Raw genomic sequence first — 16,996 nt, forward strand, 5'->3', positions numbered from 1 at the left:
TATTGTTTGTAGTATCATTCTGTTCTTCACATCACATATGCACATGCTACCAGTACATTCAAGGTGGATACAGTGATGTGCTGCATCCTCTCATAAGATGAACCGTCTTCATGGTGTTTTGGGCTGGGGGGAGTGCAGACATTAAAGTCTAATTAAAGAATCATTAGTGCATCTCTGAGTGACGCAATATGAGTGGATTTTTATTCACTTCGGAACTCTACTCACTTTACATAGGAAACTATTTGCTTCTCATTTAAAACTGGAACAGGAGTCTTGATGTATAATTCAGTTTAAAAGAGACACAAAACAACGGGTTGGGATCATTTACACTGTGACATCGCTCTAATGAGGAAAAGACAGTCATTTGTAAGCTAATGGAAATGGAAATTCTACGTAGAGTCAAAGGAAAAACTAACACTGTTTTAAGGCTTTTATCAAATAAAAGAGACACACTTTTGCCTCTTCATTATCTCAGTGATCACCCATATTCAGTTTTAATTGGCCATTATTGCACATTTTAGAAATGGAAATGAGGGGTTTAATTGCAAAAAACAGACAAAGAGAAGTACTTCTTTTGAAGCTTGTCTGACGGTCTGTGCTCACGCCGTCTGTCTGTTGACAAAGTGACCAGTGGATTCTCGGTTCCCTCGGAGTTGCTGACCTTGCTCAAAATAGCAGATAATTGCTTGGTCCATCCTCCAGTTTCAACTCGTGTTCTGCACGTGCAAAGATAATGGAGACTGCCCCTTCCGCCCAGCAGAAGTTAATGAGATGATGGAGACTCAAAGACATGGGTCATGTTTATGCACTTGACAGATGTGTCCCTCCCCCCTATTAGAGGGTCATTCTGGGATGGGTTTTCATCTACAAAAAAAAAAACGGACATGGATTAAAATGCAAAACCTGAAAATCCACAGCAAATTGGAAAAATATAGGGGTTTATATTTATTTTGGTTTATATTCTTATTATGTGTGAAATTAAGGAATTCAGGTTTCTTTCCGCAACAGTTCGCTCTGTCAGTTGTCAGTGATAAATGTCGATGTCTACTTTAAACCATGGCATTGGGAAGAGTGTTGAATAGACTCATGTTATCTGTGACAGTGATTACGTATAAGAACAGGATGAATGAAGAACACTGAATAAATAGAGACACCAGCAGAAGCTTCAGTTACTGTGCTGGGCAAGTCTTCACCTTTTTGGGGCCCTGATCCAAACTTTGTTCCACCTTGGCAAGACTGTTGACTTCACTCATATACAATAGTTGTTGCTTAAAACCAAAATGTCTTTTTTTCCCCTTTACTTTTTATAATAGATCAATGATAATTGAGTACATGCTATGTATAGGACTCAGATCTGCTGTAGGCTATATCCCCTTTGTTTCAATCTTTCTAACTTACTTGATTGCTCTTGCAATAAAATTCGTTCTTGCTGTTTGTGCTCATATTTTCGTGATTCATTACGTAAGTGAAAATAACAGTTGGATTTTTTTTATATATGTAAATGAATCTCAGATTTAAAAGTAGTCAAAAATCCTTGGGAACATGTTTGATGTGTCTTAGATTGGCTGTTGTCGGGCTGCCCATTGCAGGGTTTGGTTTTGATTTCTTTAATCGCTCATCTTAGAAATCACAGCAAGTATCGCACGGGGAGCTGGTATAGCATAAAAAACAGACGACCTTTCATATGGTAACATTAATCTTTTATTGCAAATCCAAAATTTTAATTGCTTGCCGGAACCCGCTTGCTTAATGTAATTTTTTTCTCTTCCAGCTTGATGATTCTCAACTGATAAACTCCTGTTCACCTCTCATTTCAAATAACCCTGATTGAATGCATGTGGATTACACAGGATTTCCATCAAATTTTCAATTCAAACACAATTTTCTACTTTTTCCAAATAGAGAAGTATCATCTCTATATGAGTACATCCATGTACTACATATATGATTCTCAATAATCGGGTAAATATTTCTTCCTACTTTGTCTGTTTTACCCTTAAACAACTTCCCAAACCTCCTTTGCAGAGAGAAGGACTCGTCCTCCGTTGCCCTTCCAGTTGTAATGACTCCAATTCCCTCATGCTAATGGTGTGTCTGAGCCTCCGCCCCTGCTGGGACCACCAGCGTACTTCTCGTGGTCGCAGCCGGGCCCCGGGGCTAGGAGGACCACGGACTGCAGAGACAGAAGAGAGGGAGAGAGAGAGAGAGAGAGGGTGAAAGTGGGTTGTGGTTGGTTGCATGCAGGATCTACCCTCAGACAGATTGGCCACCTCGGGCCAAAAGGACCTGTGGATAAAAGAGGGTGTCATTGATCCATGCATGTGTGTGTGTGCCTTACTGAGTGTGACATCCAAAATTGGCGCCAGCAGCAGATTTAGGCAATAACACCTCGCTGTTTGACCTTACGCACAAAATCAACAGCATGTCCGCAACATTGCCGTGTGTGTGTCTGCACATACTCTACACCAGCATCTGAATGCTACATCTTCATGCTTCTGTGTCTAGCCGTGTGTGTGTGTGTGCCTTGTGGGAGGCTGGGGAGGTTGGGGGTGGCAACGATGATGAGCAAACACTACAGGGGAGAATAAGCTCTCATTACCCTGCAATTCCCTGATGCTGCACTGCGCCGGTGGGCGCGACTAGATATGTCCCATGGGCAGGAATGAGTGGAGTCACTCACTCGATTTATTAGACCGTCCCAATCTCCCCTTCCCTCTGCCTCCCCCGCTGCTATCACCCCATCCTCCTTGTCTCTCAGCCCCCCGCTGTCCTCCATATGTCCCAAATCCTCTCCACTACTAACCTTTCACTACTAAGATCTATGAGAGTGGTCTACTCTGCATCTAACTTTTGAGCAGAGGAAGCGAATAAAAAAATGTTTGACATTTTATGAAAAACGACAAGATAACCCCTCTTACAGTGCCGCTCTAACCTCACCTCTGATGTGTCTGTTTAGATCAAGTTATTCCAATGATTCCAGACTATTTGAAACCCTGTAAACTTTATCGTCAGCCACGGTCCCTGATCTCCCTTTTCCTTTTTTGGTACATCTCTTCATTTCTGTGATTTTGTCCCCCTATTCTCCTCTGTCTGTTATCCCCCTGGTATTCCCTGTGTCCTCCCTGCCTTATTTCTATCTACTTCTCTCCATCTGGGCAGCAGTGAAGTATCCATCCATCACAGAGAGGGAGTGCTGCTGAAATCCCATGCTTCCTATCACGGATCCTCGTCGCTCTGTGTTTGCATACAAACATATTTCAGCCTACTTAGATGTCAGTGGCGCAGGAAAGAATGCAGCGTGTAGTCATATCTTTTATCGATTTATATGGGAATGAGATACACAACCTGCAGGTGCCTAAGGGAGGTTTGTGGAAATTCTATTGCGAATCACACAGTAGAGGAAAAGAATGAATGGAATCCATGTCTCTGCTGATATATGTGAGGTGGATATTGTCCCACTGTTGCTGTAAAAATGAGGCACAACTCAGTCAGAATTGTCTGTCGTTGTTATGATGGATATAAAGTTGGTGATTTCTGGTGAGACACTCAGCGATTTGTCAAGCCACAGTAGAATCAAATTTGTTTCAAGTGAGAGTTTATATGTTGCCATAATCTATGTCAATTTTATTAAGGTTGCCAGAATAAATGGTGGTTGGAAACATGGAACTCTCTTTTGCAATTTGTTGGTTTGTGTTAGGAATCATAAATTATGCTGAATAATTGTTATCTGGTCCGACATTTCTGCTTTTCTTAAAAAAAGAAAGAAAGAAAGACCCGCCGGCTGGATCCATGAATGGATTCGTCTGTGAAGAAGAGGGGAAAAGACACAGATGTTACCAGAGTACATCAACTCCTCAGTCATCTAGTGAAAGGATTTGTACGATTTGTTCGATGATACCTTAAAGCTGAATAGCTTGATGCGCTTTATGGCTGCGACTCCCACTGATTGTGCACAGATCTCATTTCACACTTGAATGTCTCTCTCTGCTGTGTGTGTGCGTGTGTGTCCATACACTCTGTAGTTAGTGCCCTAACATTACACGTCAGCTTGCCCCGGGGTAGAGCACAGATAAGAGGTGGAGAATGGAAGAGATAGATAGTTGCAGAAAGAGGAGGAAGAAGTGGAGAAAGTGATGTAGAAAGAGAAGAATTTCCTTTTGTTATTGATTTTATCAATAACTTTTCTTCATTGCAGTTACTGCACTAATGCATAATATGTCACAGTGGTTTTTCTTTTTCTTTTTGTGTTAGAGAGGTTTGGAGAGGCTTCTTGAACATTAATGACAGACCTTCAGCTGATCAAGTCTATAAATTTTATCATGCATATTGATCAAACTCCAGTATACTTATTAGATATAGAAAAATGCCCACGTTTTGCGCCTTGAGTATCGATTTGCATGCTGTTACAATGTAGCAGTGAAAACAGAGACAGATAACAGGCTGTGTACCTGCAGGCCCCCTGGGTGCTTGGGGCTAGATTTATCACCACTGGGTCCCTCTGATGATGAGGCCGTTTAGTGGGGGTCCCTGCAGTCCTCCACTGATTAGCGCCAGACATCTTCCCTAATAACCTTAACAAGAACAACGCCTCAGGACGACATGCCGATGCATACGGGCCAATGTATGGGCACACATACACACACGCGTGCGCGCGCGCACCCTCACACACACAAACACACACACACACACGCACACACCTCCTTGGAGATAGAGGAAAGAGCTAAGGGCTACCCATCCTCGTCGCCATCCCCTCAAAGTCACCCCCCTCTCCTCTGCTCTATCCATAACTTGGCATCTCTCACTATTTCTCGGCTGAGACCCATCATCTTCTCTGCTGCCTCCCACCACCACCCCCTGAACACACACACACACACACACACACACACACACACACACATGCACCAAATTGAGTTGGTTATGGTTCAAGAGTCCCACCGACCCACATAAATTTGCTCTCAGCATAAATATGAAATAAAACAATACGAATACATGAATACACGCTGACGTGTAAGGAAACCTTCTCTTCTGGGGGTAAAGAGCCAAGGAATGAAATTGAGAAACAAATTTATGATGCTTTGAGAAGCCGGGCGGGGGGGGGGGGGGGGGGGGGGGGGGGATTTTATAGACAGCATCTATGTCTGTGGATTATTTCTTCACGATAATTTACATATTTCTGTGCTATGAGTATATATGCCGATAACACACGCACACATGGAACCACCTTGAAAGACCGAAAGGATGAGGAAAACCAATTGAAACATGAGATGGATTTAATATCATGTGAAGTTAAAATGTGAAAAGTAAAATCAATGCAAACTGTAAATATGTGACCCACACACGTCAACGTGAATTAATTTGCTTGCTTGACCTTATCATTAAGCAAAAAAGCAAGACATGTCTTTGTTTCAAAAGAACAGTTTCTGAAGTTTTTTTGCCTTGATGCTGCCTTCAGAGACCGTTGGAAATATATGACAAATCCAGGTTCAATCGAAACCAATAACCCAAAATAGTGGAAATCTAACATATTGATTATTTAATATGAAACATATTTAGTGATATTATCCTCAATACATCCTCTGTAGTGATGCATCTTTGCTTCTCACTACTGCCATTGCTGACGCCTTCATTATGTTAAAATATTTTTTTATGGTCCTGTTATTGGGTTTGAACTATCATAACCACAGATTATGATACGCAATATGTTTATCATAACACAAAAAACACAGGCACTTCAGGCAGTTACCGACCTTGCAGTGACAGCTTGCCAGCGTGTGACTTTTTTCCTGGTTAATCGTACAACATTTCACTGACACCTGGGTCCAGAAATGCTCGTCGCTATTTGGGTGCTGTTCCTCTGAGTGCCACAGACACATGCATGCCTTTCAGACTCGGTTTCCAACGAAACAAGACGCAAAAAGTTGTCGTACTAATGAATTAACGTCACATTTAACGTGCCAAACAAAGGTTTTCTAAACGCGATGGGGCATTTTACCAGGGACAAGTGAAGGCGGCGTGAGAGTCCCGCCGTGACGTCACGCGGAGCTGTGGAGTCAGTCAGCTGAGGAGGGAGGAGCTACCGACCACAGAGGAGTCGACCAGGAAACAGAGGCTGCCGAGCTGAGCAACCGTCCCCCCCCCGGTCCGACGGAGAAACGGCGGCGTTGACGTTACGAATAACAACCCAGGAGTTGTATTCCTTTTGTTCAAGTGTTTAGAAGTTGATACGAAGCGGCGACATGGCTTCCCTGTTCAAGAAGAAGACTGTGGACGGTAAGTTTGCTCCGCGTGTGAACAGCTAGCTAACTTGTTTTTAGCCCCAGCTGTGTGGCTCCGTCTCTAATGTGTCATTCCGCGTCGAACCCGTTCCACCGGTTGTGAGTCACCGGCAGTCGCTCTCGCTGGTCGGCCGAAAGCCCCGAAGAGCAGAAAAGGGCCCTGTAGCTCAGGAGAACGTGAACGTGTTGTGTAAGTGCTGCTGGATCAAACAAGTGTAACTCCGATCGTCAGCTCCCTGCAGTCGTCCGATCCACGCAGGGACGAGGGGGCTCGTGGCTGTGTGGATCGGACTGTAGAGCCCCAAGGGTTTGTCAGTGATGAAGATGAGTCGGAATTATTGGCCCCAGTTATCATAAGCTACATGTCAGAACATCGAACGTGTTATCAAATGGATTCGCAGCAGGTCTAACTTTTGTTATGACCTGTACATTATATCAATGGTTTCGAATGGATCCATATTAATCCAGTAGCTGCCCTTCCTCACACGGTGCTTTCTCAGAAATAGAATCAATAAGCTACGTTACTGTCCGTTTGCTATTCAAACTCTAGAGTAACTACTTTGCTTTGATGTGGAAAAAACCCCCCAAGAACAGCCCTCCACAGTTTAATCACGATGGTGTGATGCCTTGTTGGATAATGCCAAGGGCCGGCTCGTCAAGCCCTGGTACCAGTCTTTGTGTGCTCGTTTGAGTCAGTAATGCGAAAGTGTCAAAAACGCCGAAAAAGCCTTTCAATCTAAACATTTCAGCGTGGAGTTTTTCTCCAGGCTAGAGGTAATCAGCCTCACAAGGTCAGAATGGGGGGAAACCTCAGCCTCGTCTTTTATCAAATTTAATGAATCAATTATTCCCCTTCAAATGCTGATTACATTCACACATGGGGCGGACTAAACTTCACCTCCTCTGGGTCCCAACTCATTCTTTTTGTGTGGCGGATGGGGTTACGTAAAATATCAAACTATGTTCTCTCGCCCATTTAAAAATAGGATCTGTGCGTAAAAGGCAAATCTTTTCACAGCACCTCCTCCCGGCACCCCTCCCATCCTTGTCCTTCCAGTTTCACTCATGCCGCTCATCTTCATACTGTACTCACTGTGCCACGTAGTCTCCCCCTCCATGTCAGGCCACTAGCAACTCTTTTTTTTTTTTTTTTCAGCTGACATTTTGCAGTTCGCCATCCTCTCGCGCCCTCGATTCCTCCCGTCTCTCGCTCGCTGGATGTAGATTTCTTCCCCCCCGTTGTTGCCCAGGTTGGGGTGGTTGAAGTGGTTTCTCGATATTGGGCGAATGGAGGGAGGGGGAAGGGGGGTTAGATCACACTTATTTGTAGGGTGATATCCCTCCCACTCTGAGACGTTGGCGGCGCGTCACGTTCTACGTACAAGTGTGTCGTTCTCGCAAGTGGTCCAACGCACTGACGCGTCTTGACCGAGTTCATGATTGGTGAACTTTTCATTAGAGAAAAAAAAAAGTCTCTTTGGGCTGTGGCTCACTTTTTCTGCCGTAAATGAATATTTCCTATTATACAGAAGCTTATACATAAAGCCGAGTCAGTTGTTTAGAAGTGTATTCGTCTGTACCTTGTTTTATTTATTTATTTATGTATTTTTCCGATATCTGCACATTTGTCACCGGTTGTTCTGTACTTCTGTTTACATCTACTGTACATTTGTAGATGAAAAGATATCCCTCCTCTTTTGCTATTTTCTTTTCTCCCTTTTACAGGTTTTGTTTGGGGGGAAATTTTTTCCATTGGAATCGAGAGTTAAATGGCTCATGTATGCTCATTGTAAATCCCAATGATGCAATTTTTTTTAAAAATTTATGATTTTAAGGCGATACAAATAAAACTCACTTCACTTGCCTGATTAATTCATTTATTACTGTATTCATTTATTCTATACAGTCTGTTAATTTGATGCTTTAATGAGGATTCATGCAGATATTAAAGGTCCAAAAATATGCTGTATATTAGAACATCCAGAAGCAGAATATACTGTATTCTATTGTGTTTTACTCTGGATTGTCCAGATTGATATCAAGTGTTCAAAATGACACAACAGCAACTGTATTCTTCTTTTCTGTTGTTCTGAAAGAGTGTGTATGTGCGTGACACACACCTTGTTTGAGCTATCCCTCACTCAGAAGCCATGGATGAATGTGTCATACATCTTCTCACATGATGCCCCTTTGCCTTCCTGTGGGTGGTTCAGAGCTGACCCAGTGTTGGTGTGAGCTGTCCGAGCACTCCCGCAGTTGTCGGTGTCAGAGTGCGTTCTCAACATGCTGCTGATGATTACCCTGTGGTATTTTGTGAGCATGTGGCCACACTCTCAAACGCGCTCGCTGAATAGATGCTTTAGATTTTCTTCTGCGCAGCTGAACAAGTCCCTGCCCTTTTGTAACCGCATTGCACAAGACATGGAGTATGGCATCTGAGCTGAACACTTCATCGTCTTCAAACAGTCCATATTTCACCACTGCTAATGCCGCCCACTGAATATGCCTCAACATAAAGATGAAACTGTAGTAAAAGGTTGGTTTGCCTTTAAAAGCACATAGTTGGTGAAAAATAATGGTTGTCCTTATTCTTCATGTGTTCAGTGGTCATATGAGTTGCCAGTTGCCTGTTATCTTACATCACTTCACACATAGCTGTATTTTTTATCATCATAATTTACACTTTAACACTGGGAGGGCCAGGGGTCAAAGTGTTTCAAATACAGGTGACGTGAAACTGTAGATAATTGATGGGCTGAAACAAAATAATAATCACATCAAGTCAGAGAGTGTGTTTTGGCATTTTGGTGTTGAGAAAAAAGGTTGTTAGGTGTTGATCAAGTATAACAGATTACTGTCTTTCTCTCCAAAGACATCATCAAGGAACAGTCCAAGGAGCTGCGTGGCACTCAGAGACAGATCACCAGGGACAGAGCAGCGCTGGAGAAACAAGAGAAACAAATGGTGGGACACACACACACACACACACTCACACACACACACACACACACACACACACACACACACACACACACACACACACACACACACACACACACATACATTAAAAAGGAAAAAAAAAAAATAATTTCCTGGAGGCTTACCATTACCACTTGCCTAACCCAATTGGGGGACATGTTTTTAATCTCCAATTGGATAAGCTATCCCCTAGTAACTGGACTGTGGCCTGAAATCTGTCCCCTAGCCTATGACTGACACACACACACACACACACACTGGAACAACAGTTCCTCAAGGCATCTTCCATAGATTTCAACATATTGCGTCAAATCTTTAGTAAGACCCTCCCTACTCTTCCAACACACATGCACTACATCCATTTCCTGCAATCTGTGATCGAGTCGGATTGGCTAATGGCTCTAAGTGAATAGACAAGATATAACTGGTGCAACGGGTTTGCTTCGGGCAAGTGAGACCTCTCCCTCCTACGAGCCCACACACACACACACACACACACACACACACACACCGTCGCACGATAAGGCTATATTCGCAGACGCACACATTTCCCCTCTCTGAAAGATGAAAGAAACCAGCTGCGTCCTCTCCCCTCTGTTGTATTAAGTAAATATCATACAGGACATAATTACCTCCCTGGGGAACCACATTTCCATTCCTCATTAATGCTTTCTGCTAATTAGTCTATTTTTTTTTTAAAGCTTTTTTGCACGTTGTGAATAAAAGATAATTATGCTAAGAAAAGGAGATGACCCACTGCATATTTGCAGTTTAGCAGTATCATGACATGTCTGTCGACCCCCACCATGCTTTCAGTGACATCCACATGCTGATACTGTCTGTGAAAGGCTTATATCGACCGATATTATCGGCCAGCCGATATTATCGGCCAGCCGATATATCGGCCGGGCTCTAATTTAAATCATATATCTAAAAATCTTTGGAGCGACATCTGTAAAGTTCAACACATTGTCCATCTGCTCAGAGGAATCTGGAGCATTTGGCCCGTTGGTCAATACAGCTTCCCAGTTACTACCAGGCAAAGCCCACCAGCTGCATTCCTCCATGTGTCGGAGAGCTCTCTCAATCCATCACCCACCTCCACCTCCCTCCTACTCGTCTGACGGGGGAGTAAATAAGGCATCATGGGCTTCACATCAGCTGCAGTCCCACTGCTCTTATGCTGTCTTTTCCCCACTTAATGAATTCATAATGCATTTTTTCCGATGACAGTGCAGTTGACAACATTATTGTCGGTGTGTGTGCATGCTTTTTCCTAATGTTTTTCTCTCCTTGGTATTAATTAGATATTTTTTTCCTCTTCACAGGCAGCTGAATACAGACTGAGACAATGCACCTGTTCAGTGTGCGAGTGTGTGTGCGCGTGTGCATTTAAGAGACAAGAGAGCCACAATGTCTATTGCTTTTGCTCCATCACACATAAATTATTAATTATTATTCCCCGAAAAGGATGCTTTCAATGCAAACACACACAGACAAGAAAATGAGCAGAACACACTGGAGCAGTTGTAGGTAGCGGTGCTGAGAGGCCTGGATGGCCTCCCGTAACCTGGAGCTCCCCTCTGTTCTCTTGGGATGCTCACACACATTCACGCCCACACTCGGGATCCTTGTGGGCATCAGTGTATTTTCTCATGTTTACCAAAGCTAAAAGCGCGTATTTGCTTGCTAGCAAATAACATTTGATCCGGACGACTGTGTTTACTATGTCTATATTTGCAAACACATTGGTCTCCTAGGAGCATTGTGCATATGTTTATCACTACAAAGTTTGTGTGTGTGTGTTTATGCTTACTCATATATGTGTATATTTTGAACGCAATGCATAAGAGGAAAAGGAAGATATTTTGATTCATGTCGAGTGGACAAAATATTTTTTTAAGCTACACTACATGAAGAGTGTGTAGGAAAAAGAAGGCACGTGATTTCAGAGTCAGTATTGATTGATATGATCCTAAAAATAGAAGCTTCTCTGTCAAGTGATGAATGTGTAAAAAGCTCCATCCTCCATCTGTACCGACTTTCCAAAATCTGAGTGTCTTTTGACATGGCATGTCATGTTTCTGAAATAGGTGGTAAATTGGTTTGGTAGATTTGTTCAGTATAACTAAAGACCATTTCAATGAGTGGCTTCTCTCCCTGCTGTCGTTTCTGTCATAACAAGCCTCTCTGTCATGTGGAAAATGGACTCAATTCTTACAATTTACATCAATCATTTTACACTCCCTTACTAAATTTGCACATTGAAATGACTAAAGTACAAACAGTCTTGTAAGTGTAAGGAAAATGTGCATACTGCTCAAATCCAAAGTTTTCCCTCTCTAGGAGGCAGAGATCAAGAAAATGGCAAAGAGCGGAAACCGAGAGGCGTGCAAGATCCTCGCCAAGCAGTTGGTCCAGCTAAGGAAGCAGAAGAACCGGACGTACGCCGTCAGCTCCAAGGTCACCTCTATGTCCACGCAGACAAAGGTCATGAGCTCCCAAATGAAGATGGCCGGTGCCATGTCCACCACAGCCAAGGTACAAAAAACCAAAAACCTCGACCCCGTCATTCAGTTCAGTCGGTCTGAGATCAACTTTTATAATATTTAATATCCTTCGAGGAGTTTATTTCAGTGTGTAAGAAGTAAAGGCTGCACTTTTAACAACACATATGTGTTATTGTGAAAAGCAGTACCAGCACATTGTATGACATCAAAAAAGCCTGCTAAGTTTATTGTCTTCATATTAATGTGGGGTTTTTTTGTGGGGGGGTTAAAGAAAAAAGCACATACTGCTCCAGACGACATATCGTTGTGTATACTCACATCAATATTTTAGTGTTGTAATTAAACAATTAATATGGGATCTGTTCACATTTAAAACCACGTCTTGTAACGGTGCTGTTAATGAAGTGTGAATGGTAGTAATTGGCCGGGAGCGATGCTCAGTCGAGAGTCAGACTTAGCAAACACAGACAGGTCAAATATAATTAGGCTTCAGTTTAATGGGGTGTGATGAGATGAGTGTGCTTGCGTGTTTAAATTTGTTAATTGTTTTATGTCAGACACTTGTGATATTTATATACAGATTAATGTTTTTCTAAAAAAAAAAAAGCTTCCATTCATAATTTTTTCTGTGAATTGTTCAGCACTTCCCATCCTCAGTATTAGAAGCTGTTAGCATGATTTGAACCAGTACGTCAACTCCAGTAAAGCGGAGATTGGGATAGATCCTGTGTGTGACTGGCTCAGTGGTGGAAGTAGGCCAATGTTTGTGCTGATCTGTCACAGGAAGGAAGAAGATGCATAATTTGTGAGTTAGTCTGAGGTGTTCTAGTATTTATAATATCCATATGTGCTTCTATATGCAGAGCAACGCTTTAATTCTCTAACCTTCTTTTATCATATCAACAGACAATGCAAGCAGTGAACAAAAAGATGGATCCACAGAAGACCCTGAAGACCATGCAGGACTTCCAGAAGGAGAACATGAAGATGGACATGACCGAGGACATGAGTAAGGATTCATAATGCACACGTGCACACACCAAGGAGCTCTGGTATATATATATATTTAGAATGGCGAGTTTAAATGCCAAAACCTGATCATCCACAAATGCATACATGTAACAATAGGACCGTGTGATATGAGGATATATATTGTGTGACAATAGAAAAACACCAGTCATTTCCTATTGTTTTGTGTTGTTGTCACAAATCACTCTTTATGGCAATATGTTTTGTCACTTAGACAACGATTTTTGTTCTTCTGCGCGACACTAATGCAGGCAGGGAATTTGCATGAAGATAACACTAACAAATTGAACATGACACAGAGGAGGGGTGACACTAAGAGAAGGACACTGAGCACCCAAGATAACATGAACAGATAATTCCTAAAAGAGGGGCTTCTTCTCACTCCATGCATGAGGTTTGGATATGAAAAGTCTGACATGAACCCGAAAAAGTGTTCTTTGAAAATAATGCCACAGGCTGTTCCCGACAATGGACTCAAACACCACTAACCCGTTTTGCCACATGTGCAAGAATCTAGTCTAGTGATGAGAACTGCCATCAAGTGCTTAAAATAAACTCCAGACTCCGACATTGCAAGAGGCCCTTGCCCACGGCAAGCCATATGGCAAAGAATCATAAAGACAGAAGATAACTGCTTCTGTTGCAACTTGCATCAACAAAGACATGGCCACGGTTAATAGTTAGGAGTTACAGGTTACAATATCCATTGTTTTGTGGATATGAAAAGACCTCTGTCAGGATATGAGATTTTGGTCATAGCGCAGCCATATGTACTAGTTTGAATGTAAAATTGCGTCTTTTTTCCCCAAAAAACTTGATCTTTCCAAAATCCAGTCAGTGACTGAAAATCAATGTGATGTCTTAAAATTGATCGACCCGTCTGTGCTTGTCTCTTCCTTCCCTCCCTGCCTCACCATCTGTCCAGTCAACGACACGTTGGACGAGATCTTCGATGCATCTGGGGATGAGGAAGAATCTCAGGACATCGTCAACCAGGTTCTGGATGAGATTGGCATTGAGATCTCAGGAAAGGTAAGAAGTTTAAAATGAGAGAGAGAACACCGAACTTGTAGAACATGCTTTAAGCACATGGACAATACTGATCTCATTTATTTTTTTATTTAAGTGAAACTACTATTCTGGTAAAAGAAAATAAGACAAGCAGAGAGACACACATTTTACTCATGTGACTTGTTTTAATGGAGCGTCCGTCCCCTAGCAACATGGACTGAACAGTAAGTGCTCCTCCACATGTCTTTTACTGACTGTTAAATGTTCTCCAGCTGCCACACGGTGGGGCTAGCCTTCAGCTCTTCTCGCTCTCAATACTGTAAATCAGTGTAACTGCCGGGCGACCATCTGCGGTGTGTCTGGCTCCCCCTGGGGGGCTCAGTGAGATATTACCTCTCAAAACACAATACACAAACCCACAAATTGTCCAATAAACGGGTCTACAGCTGGAGAGAACAAACAGACCGTTTTCTTAACAACCTGTGAAACTGCTTTTGTGTTTTGGGGGGGGGTAATTATTTCCTGCAAATAAGAGACCATGTGTTTTGGGAATATGTTTTTGGAATTATTCTTAAATGTTGAAAACAAAAAAATTTGAGAAACGACCACATTTTTTCTGCAAATCCAGAAGTGATTTATTATAGTTTGAATTTATTATTGTTTTATATTTATTTATTTACCCCTTTTGGCGATAGATGTGACACTACTAGTCAGTAGTAGTTTGTTTAACTGAAACCCACTTGTATTAAAGATTAGGTGGATTGTAGTAGTTTAAATGATATATGCAGTATTAATTGTTTCATGGAGTTAACCTGGAGTTTTCCGATGTATTTCACAATAATTGTGATCGATCTGAACAGAGTGTGTTCACAGCAGGCAACAAGCACCAGCCTTTGTGTCAGTGTGCGTGCGTGCGTGCGTGCGTGCGTGCGTGCGTGCGTGCGTGCGTGCGTGCGTGCGTGCGTGCGTGCGTGTGTTATGTTGGAGTCGAGTGTGCCTGCTAAAGGAGGTTTCCTGCCCATGTGTGTTTTCCAGATGGTGAGAGCTCCAGCTGCAGGAAGGAGTGTCCCCAGCACTGCCGCCGCCTCCTCCTCCAAACAAGCCACCATCTCGGACGACGAGATCGAGAGACAGCTCCGAGCTCTGGGAGTGGACTAATCGTCGTCTTTGTATTAATGTTCACATTTTTAAACCAGTGCAACATTAATACGGATTGATACAGACTGTCAGACATTGTTGGTTTTGCACCGTGGTTCAAATCCTACAGTTGTAACAGAAGGTGCACGCAAACACACACACACACACACACACACACACACACACACACACACACACACACCAGGATGTACATTAACACACCAACGTGGTCTCACATTCTTTGACAGGTTGCCTTACAGATCATGAAGCCAGAACATCTGATCTATTTATGCCCGAAAATGATATTTATTGACATGGAAGTGGCCTCTGTCTGAAGGTGGACCCACAGTAGATGCTTGACCTGAAGAAAACCTAATGAGCCACCTACACTTGAGTTTACCATCCACCTCTGTCTCTATAAGGGCCGCGGCGTGCATGTTACCTCGGTTTAGCTTTTTCCCCATGGTCGAACTCGAGTTGGTCATATAATTGATCAGCTCGAAGACGGATGGTATATGGCAATTAAAAAAGATTTTGGGGGTCGTCAATAAGCAGATGGAACTTAGATCTTTCTCCTAATTACCTGCTACCTTTGTTGCAATTGGTTAATTTGAGACCCATCTAATTTGCTTTCTCTCCGAGGCACACTATTCCTGTTAAAGAATTTTCTGGACAAGTTTTCTGTGAAGACTGTTATTCTGCATCCTGGGAAGTGTGTAAAAACCTTTGCATAGGAACACACGTGCAGGTGAAACGTGCAGCTGACCTCAATGCCTCTTTGCTCGGGTGAGGTCTTCAATCACGTGAGATGATGAGACCGATTGATCCGGTGACAAACTGGCTGTTTTGTAATTAGCACCACCTCAATCCTGTACAGAGTGTGAGACAAATTAAACTAGGACTAATGGAAGACTTGCATATCTAAGAAATTTGAATCGATTGTTACTACTGAGTAATCAAATGAGGAATAATTATAATTTTTTTGCTTCTTAGTTGATGCTTGCTTTCTGATTGTTTATCTTTATATTGGACTTGGGATTTTACACAGTGATTGTAGGACGGCACTGGTCCTGCAGTCGCTCAGCTCTTTCAGCTGCTGTGCAGTTACTGTCATTTGTTATTTTAAGCTGCCTCATGCACACACACACATGCACACACGCGCGCGCGAACACTACAGCAACAACATGATCGAAGTGTTTGCTAAACTGACACTGTGATCCAAGAGACATTTTCTCTTCTTCAGATCTGAAGCGGATTCGTCTATAAAGTGATTTGTAAATGTCAATCAGCTTCAGGCTTCATGAGAGTGACAAAGACACCGCCTATTAATGCAGTCTCTCTCTCTCTCACTCTCTCGAGCCCATTGCGGAAATATATAAAATATGATTTCGCTCTTGCATGTATTTGACATGTTCAAGTCACCTTTCTTCCCGTAAATCATTCTTAACCTCCACTTTTCAACAGACTTTTGTGATTTTGAGCAGGAACGATGTTTTAACAGATTTTGAACTCGAGAACAGTTCCATTAGGAAATTCCCACTTTTCAAAAGATGTGCGTATGTGTATGTATACTCATCTTTGTTTCCTCCTCTGTCATTGTAAAGTGACTCTGTAAAGGATTTATGGCTTTTATAAGGAATAAAGTTTCTTCAGGTACAATATGTGGATTGTACTTTCATTTTTCACGAGCCTCCCTTATGAGTTTACCCTTTAGATGACCATGCCAGGGTTTTTTCATATTTATATTTTGACAAATAATTCCAGACAGCCGTATACTCCCCTTCATGTCCACATAAGTTGCAGGCCGCGTTCATTTTTGTCAAATTTTGGTCACTGGAGTAAAGGAGTGCAGACTCTGCGTTACCAAGAGTCTGCTGATAGATTTTCACATCACGCAGAAATACACAGAGATCAATCAGTAGGTGTTCAAAATCACCAGTTTGCTCTTTTGGGAACGAGAACCCAGAACACACACTGACTCATGAGCGTTCTGTGTCAGCAGTTAGTAATAATGCATCATGAACAGTGTACAGCATGTGGAGTTGTTCACATCTT

At 42.5% G+C, this 16,996-nt stretch overlaps 1 protein-coding gene and 1 long non-coding RNA gene across 3 annotated transcripts; one reads left to right on the forward strand and one right to left on the reverse strand.

Annotated features, from left to right (window-relative positions):
* LOC118282628 lies at positions 1 to 7,600 on the reverse strand. Of its 2 annotated transcripts, XR_004784313.2 has the most exons (4): positions 7,369 to 7,600; positions 4,449 to 4,571; positions 2,015 to 2,173; positions 1 to 864 (listed from the first exon to the last, which is right to left on the reverse strand). It is a non-coding gene; the product is annotated as an uncharacterized LOC118282628 (long non-coding RNA). The 2 variants fall into 2 exon arrangements; XR_004784314.2 differs by lacking the exon at positions 4,449 to 4,571 and having other exon boundaries at positions 7,369 to 7,593.
* Positions 6,066 to 16,602, forward strand: chmp2ba (charged multivesicular body protein 2Ba). The gene is made up of 6 exons (XM_035603890.2): positions 6,066 to 6,270; positions 9,148 to 9,239; positions 11,601 to 11,795; positions 12,671 to 12,773; positions 13,719 to 13,825; positions 14,840 to 16,602. The coding sequence occupies exons 1-6, from the start codon at positions 6,237 to 6,239 to the stop codon at positions 14,960 to 14,962; spliced, it is 654 nt and encodes a 217-aa protein (XP_035459783.1). The 5' UTR covers positions 6,066 to 6,236; the 3' UTR covers positions 14,963 to 16,602.
* The last annotated feature ends 394 nt before the right edge of the window (positions 16,603 to 16,996 follow it).

Source organism: Scophthalmus maximus, chromosome 14 (assembly GCF_022379125.1).
Source record: "Scophthalmus maximus strain ysfricsl-2021 chromosome 14, ASM2237912v1, whole genome shotgun sequence".
Lineage (NCBI taxonomy): Eukaryota > Metazoa > Chordata > Actinopteri > Pleuronectiformes > Scophthalmidae > Scophthalmus > Scophthalmus maximus.

Excerpts from the sequence above, each read along its gene's own strand:
- chmp2ba (XM_035603890.2), top strand. The coding sequence starts at position 6,237 with ATGGCTTCCCTGTTCAAGAAGAAGACTGTGGACG. Across the intron at positions 12,774-13,718 it reads GGACATGACCGAGGACATGA|TCAACGACACGTTGGACGAG; the intron begins GTAAGGATTCAT and ends CCATCTGTCCAG. Across the intron at positions 13,826-14,839 it reads GCATTGAGATCTCAGGAAAG|ATGGTGAGAGCTCCAGCTGC; the intron begins GTAAGAAGTTTA and ends TGTGTTTTCCAG.